We start from the raw sequence: 6,485 nt of genomic DNA on the forward strand, positions 1-6,485 counted from the left end.
GATGATGGAAGGAAGAAAGGAAGGAAGAAAGGAAGAAAGGAAGGAATGTACTCACATCTCGATTTCATCTTATAATGTATATCAGTGGTTCTTAACCTTTGTTACTTGGATGCTTTTGAACTGCAACTCCCAGAAACCCCAGTCAGGACAGCTGGTGGTGAAGGCTTCAACTCCTGAGTAACCCAAGGTTAAGAACCAGTGATGTATATCACAGGTATGAGCATATAAAGTTTTTATTAAAAATGCTACATACAAGCACTGAACTCTGCAGGAACTTTTTTTTAAAGTAAGCATATCTTTCATTGGCTTCATAGCCTAATAAATTTGATCAGTCAGAACTGACAGGAAATGCAGGTCTGGAGGGGAAAAGAACAGAGAACAAGAGACCACCTTATGATGAAGCCAGCTAAGTATTTTCTCATTTTGTAAACACGGAGGATAGCCAGTTCTCTGACTACACTTTTATAAAGCTGGGAGGAGGTGGTTCTGCTGGGATGTGGCTCTCTGAACTTCTAGCAGCCTGTTACTGAAGAATCTTGCTCACCATCTGAAGGCAGTCATGGCTCAAAAAGGATTTCTGATTCTCTTCCTTGTCTCCATACTTTTGCTGGATCAGACCACTGGCCAGTCTTCCCATTCCAAAGCCAGGAAACACAGCAAAAGGAGGGTGAAAGGTAAGTAGCCACTAAAGCATGTGTGTCTCTATCTATCTATCTATCTATCTATCTATCTATCTATCTATCTATCTATCTATCTATCTATCTATCTATCTATCTATCTATCTATCTATCTATCTATCTATCTATCTATCTATCTATCTATCTATCTATCTATCTATCTATCTATCTATCTATCTATCTATCTATCTATCTATCTATCTATCTATCTATCTATCTATCTATCTGCCTGCCTGCCTGCCTGCCTGCCTGCCTGCCTGCCTGCCTGCCTGCCTGCCTGTTTGTCTGTCTAATGACTGCGTTGACTCATCTCATTTGGGTAATCCAATTCATACACTGATTAATTGCATTTAGTGCATATTCCAGCTTTCTTCTGGGACACATTCTGGTGTATATCAAACAGAGTTTCCAGGCTCTGATTCAATCCAGAGTGTTTTAAGGAAGAAACGGATAAGACATCAGATTCATAAGCTGAAGGCGATCTTGCTACTCCAAAGATGCATTTCTTTTCAAGCTTACACACACACACAATCAATTTGCTCAAGAACACTATGCTTATCTCTCAATGTGATAAAACAATGCCAAGCAAGCTACTCTGCAGTTTGCAAAGCTGCAAAAGCAGTACGGGGTAATGGTTAGAGAGCTGAACATACACTTGGAAGGCAAAGCTGGGTTCAAATTCCCACTTGGCAATGAAGCTCACTGGGTGACTTTGGGTCAATTTAGCCTAACCTACCTCACCAGTGGGCATAAAGTGGGAAGAAGAAACTGTGAGATCACTGGAAGAAAGATAGGCTACAAATGAAGCAAAAAAAAAGAGAGAGAGAATAATGTAAATACAAATATAAACCTGTGTTAGGAAGTACAAATGTGCTTTAGTACTTAAAACAGCTCCAGTTTTTATTGCTCATAACTGGAAGCTGTAATCTCGTATGTTTCTGCTCTCAATTGTAGTTTGAAAAAATAATTTTACATAGACTTGACTTCTGAGTAAAAATGTATAGCACTGTGCTATTTGTTATTCTCTAATGTGCTCTTCAGCTTAATGTAGATATTTCTAGTATCTGCGAATATAATAATATGTGCTAATATTTGATTATTTAAGAGAAAAATGGTGATCTAAAGAGTCAAATTAACAAGCTTTGGCAAGAGGTAAACTCTTTGAAAGAAATGCAAGCTCTACAAACAGGTAAGATGTGTGTGTGTGTGCTTTGTTTGTTATATAAAAGTATGCTTGAACTAAAAGAAAGAGGATATTAAATATATTTGCAATGATGTTAATCTGAGGTGTGATTATTGTTACATGTGGGGTTTTATGTGCTTTTAAATTTTAACCTGGAAATCGACAAAAGTAGAGCTTGCACTAATGAGGGAGTATATAAACTGAATACATAAATAACTAAACACAGATAAATATCTTCCCTGACCTAGTATAGTTCCATGTTTGAGGACTGGTTAAAACAGATTGACAGATGCGAATCCATAAATTGTGGAAATCTTGTCATCCAACAGCACTGATTATTACATTAAGAAAAATTTAGAGGAAAAATCAACATAGATGAATAAAGGAAAATAGAGTTTTGTCATCTGTTGGTTCCCATTGGCTGGAGCAAAATGTAACTTGTGCACAATTGGTGGTCTGTGGATTATATTTGGAGCCCATTTATTTTAGAGTTTAGAAGTGTGTTTCAAAGGTTTTATTTTGTGGCCAGTAAAAATCTGTACTAAGGGGTTAGAGTAGCGTGATGATGATGAGCAGGGCCTGAAAAAGTTGTTTGGGAAATACAGTTACCATCATCTCCTACTGGTCAATGTCCATGTTGCCTGGGCATTCTGGGAGTTGTAGTCCAAAAAAGTAACTTTTCTATCCTCTCTTTAAAATGACTTTTAAATAAGAGGTTGGAAGAATAGATAGTAAATGTGGCCCTATTTGTTTCTGTGATTACATTAATATTCAAGGTGTAAGAGGCAAATTTTAAACAGCCCTTTCAAATACCTTGTCCTACATTTATATGCTAAGCCTAAGGGTTGACCTCATGCACAGCTAGCTTTACTTTGGCACTCTGTCACCCGAAGTCATGAAAAGGCCTTCAGAATCCTGTCTGTGGTACAAAGCCAAGTATGCACCAATTTCCTGAAGATTCAGCCCGCTCTGGTGTCCATACAGACATTCATTTCTCCTTGCAGGGGGACATGCCGCCAGGGCAATGAGGCCAAATGGACTGTTTTTCCAACAGAAATAGTACAAATAACAGTCTGGAGTAATTTTTAGCTTCCTACCTCCTCCACACCTCTCCTAGACTCCAAGATCAAAACAGCTAGAAGAATCACTAGCCAAACAGACCATCTAGAGAATCAGAGTCAGATTCAGCTAATTTGCTGAATTACAAGAGCTTGGTGGTAAAACACACAAGCTGAAGGCAGAAGTTTTGCACCTTGGCAGTCGTGGTAAGTGATGGGATTTTTTTAAACATACAGACACCTAAGTGTGGCTAACCTGGAAGAAAGGCCTCAGTTGGAAGCAATGATTGGAGGGTTAAAGGTTCCTCTTGACAATTTTTTGTCCAGTTGTGTTCGACTCTAGGTGGCGGTGGTCATCCCCGTTTCCAAGCCATTGAGCCAGCGTTTGTCTGTGGTCACGTGGCCAGTGCGACTTAGACACGGAACGCTGTTACCTTCCCACCGAGGTGGTTCCTATTTATCTACTTGCATTTGCATGCTTTTGAACTGCTAGGTTGGCAGGAGCTGGGACAAGTGAGGGGCGCTCACTCCATCATGTGGATTCGATCTTACAGCTACAGACCTTACAGCACAGAGGCTTCTGCGGTTTAACCCGCAGCGCCACCACATCCCTCAGGGTTAGCTCGGCCTAACTCCACTTAACTTCCAGTTCAGAAAGGAAGCTCCCAGCTAGCTGTGGGGCAGGAAGAGAAAACCTAGGTGAAGCTAGGCCGAGCTAAGCCTCAAAATCTTCAGCTGAGGCCTTTTCTCACAGGTGAGCTACAGTTAAGGCTCTTCAAGGTGTCTGTCTGTCAAACTAGTACAGTGGTGCCTCGCATTGCGATCACTCCGTTTAGCGATGAAATCGCTTTGCGATGCATTTTTTGCGATCGCAAAAGTTATCTCTTTGCGATGTTCCCTATGGGGGAATTTCCGTTTGTGATGCTTGGTTCCCTGCTTCAGGAACCGAGTATCACAAATCGACGATTTTGAAACAGCTGATCGGCAGTGTCAAAATGGCCACCGGGTAAACAAAATGGCCGCCCGCTGTGTTTAGGGACAGATTCCTCACTTAAGAGGCAGTAAAAATGGCCGCACTGAACGGTGAGTTTTAAGCCCATAGGAACACATTGAAGGGGTTTCAATGCGTTTCTGTGGGCTTTTTAATATCACATAGCGATGTTTTCGTTCTGCAGTGATTTTTGCGGAACAAATTAACATCGCGATGCGAGGCACCAGTGTACAAGAAATCTGAAAAGCCCATCTCTAGTTACAGCATACAACCTTGTTCCCTAGATATCCTAGTGCCTCGGGAGAACACTTTGTACATAAAGCTGTAATCCATGAAAGATTGTGCCATTTATAGTGGTATGAAATTTTGATTAAGCCACTTGTAATTATGATCTGGTGGTTTTGCAGCAATTTACTCCATCCTGCACCATTTCAGCAGCAGCAACTGGTGATACAAATGACCAGCAATGCTTTACCAAGCCTTATGGAGTCTTCCCCAGGTTAACCAGTTTTGGGTCACAGAATTTGATGTCTTCAGAGATAAGTGCCTCAGTGATAAAATTTGCAAAGTAACTCACTGTTCAATTCCAACTCCCAGTGACCAATCACAAAGCAAAGTGTGTTAAATGAAGGATACTTGGGTGAAGGAAACTGTGTGTTATTACAGACAGATGTTTTTTCCTGGACTAAGCAACAGATGATAGGCAGCATTATCCCATTTGGTAATGAAAAAATCAGGGAATATTTGAATTATAGCCAGTGAGATGAGTACTTTGCTGTGGAACCAGGTGTTGGGAGTTTGCTTCCCCAGAAGAGCCAGCCTTGAGCAAGCTGCACAGTCCTAGACTGGCCCCAGAAAAAGGGAGCGGTAAACCACTTCTCAGTAATCCGGACCTAGAGCACCCTGAACAAAGTTGCCATTGGTGGGAATCAATTCAACAGCATGTTGATTCTTGTTAAAGTGAATACTCTTTTAACTGTAATGAATTGATTATGGTACATCTCATCTTTCATTCACAGTCTGTCTTCGTGGAACAAAGGTCCATAAGAAATGCTACTTAGCATCTGACGGGGCAAAACATTTCCATGAAGCAAATGAAGACTGCATAGCCAAAGGAGGAACTTTGGCTATCCCCAGGGATGGTGATGAAACCAATGCACTTCGAGAATACACCAAGAAGAGTTTGTCAGGAGTGGGAGATTTTTGGTTGGGTGTCACTGATATGGTCAATGAAGGGAAATTTGTTGATGTCAATGGAATGGTGCTCAACTACTTCAACTGGGACCGGTCACAACCCAATGGAGGGAAGCGTGAAAATTGTGTCTCGTTTTCACATTCAGCTCAAGGAAAGTGGGTGGATGAAGTCTGTCGTACCATCAAACGATATGTCTGTGAATTCCTTATTCCATAGACTAATTTATAGCTAGAGCTGCTTCCTACTTAATTTTTGGAAATGCATACAGGATGTGCTTGAGGTTCCAATTTGCCGCTTCTGACTTTCCTGACAAATCAATTGAAGTTTTTGAGCATAGGGTACCCTGTTCCCAGACACCTGGCAAGCCAGCTGGTAAATTGCTGGTGATGTGAAAAATAATCTTCTAGCTGCAAGTAGACTTGATCCACAGTTCTTTGTGCTATACCTGTGCATTATGGTATGAACTATCTTATTGAATATCTTTGGAAGACAATAAGCATCCATGGAGGCTAAGTAGATATATCAATCTTTTGTTTATCTTCATTCTACTGCAATCATTTTAGTCACTGACCTTCCCAGTCACTGTAAAATCCATACATACAAGCAGAATATAGTAGACAACTCAATATTTATTGCATTCTATCAGCTGAAAGATAGTCTTCCCTCTATCATTTTTGCATTCCAAAGAAAACTGAAAAACCTAAAGTTCTTTCAAAATCACGGGGTTTAGGCCAGATAATATGCTAACACCCCTTAGTTGTTTAAGCTTGTGTAGTCCACCACAGATGACATTTATCTCTTATAGGGTTAATTCAAGTGTGAGATCAGATAACCCTTTTCAACCATATCAGTGTTCATCTGTGTATCAACATATAAGTTGCTCCATTTGTTCAAATGGTTCCAGGCAACGTTAGCTTGTCTATTTCCACAAGCTTTATTCATCTAGTTGCTTCTGTGTTCTATATGTGTAATATGAAATTCAAAAGTATTCAAAACATGTGACTTTTAAAGAGCCTCGTGTGCAGTGGTTAAACTGCTGTACTGCAGCCAAAACTGTGCTCGTGACCTGGGGTTCAAATCCCAGGTAGCCGGCTGAAGGTTGACTCAGCCTTCTATCCTTCCGAGGTCAGTAAAATGAGTACCAAGCTTGCTGGGGGGAGGGGCAATGTGTAGCCTGCATAATTAACTTGTAAACCGCCCAGAGAGTGCTTGAAGCACTATGGGGCGGTATATAAACAGCACGCTTTGCTTTGCTTTGCTTTGCTTTGCTTTGCCAAGGCCACACAGGTGGCAGGGCATGAAGACCCATCAGCATCAGACACTCTGGATGACATCAGCTGGACGCTCTGCCCAGAAGTACACTTCTGGCTTCAGGTTCCAC

At 41.1% G+C, this 6,485-nt stretch overlaps 1 protein-coding gene across 1 annotated transcript; it reads left to right on the forward strand.

Moving 5' to 3' along the window:
* The first annotated feature begins 490 nt into the window (after nt 1–490).
* Nucleotides 491–6,133, forward strand: CLEC3A (C-type lectin domain family 3 member A). Its single transcript, XM_020815973.3, has 3 exons — nt 491–674; nt 1,783–1,866; nt 4,929–6,133. Exons 1-3 carry the CDS (start codon nt 560–562, stop codon nt 5,318–5,320), a joined length of 591 nt encoding a protein of 196 aa, XP_020671632.2. The 5' UTR covers nt 491–559; the 3' UTR covers nt 5,321–6,133.
* The last annotated feature ends 352 nt before the right edge of the window (nt 6,134–6,485 follow it).

Source organism: Pogona vitticeps, chromosome 10, assembly GCF_051106095.1.
Source record: "Pogona vitticeps strain Pit_001003342236 chromosome 10, PviZW2.1, whole genome shotgun sequence".
Classification (NCBI taxonomy): domain Eukaryota; kingdom Metazoa; phylum Chordata; class Lepidosauria; order Squamata; family Agamidae; genus Pogona; species Pogona vitticeps.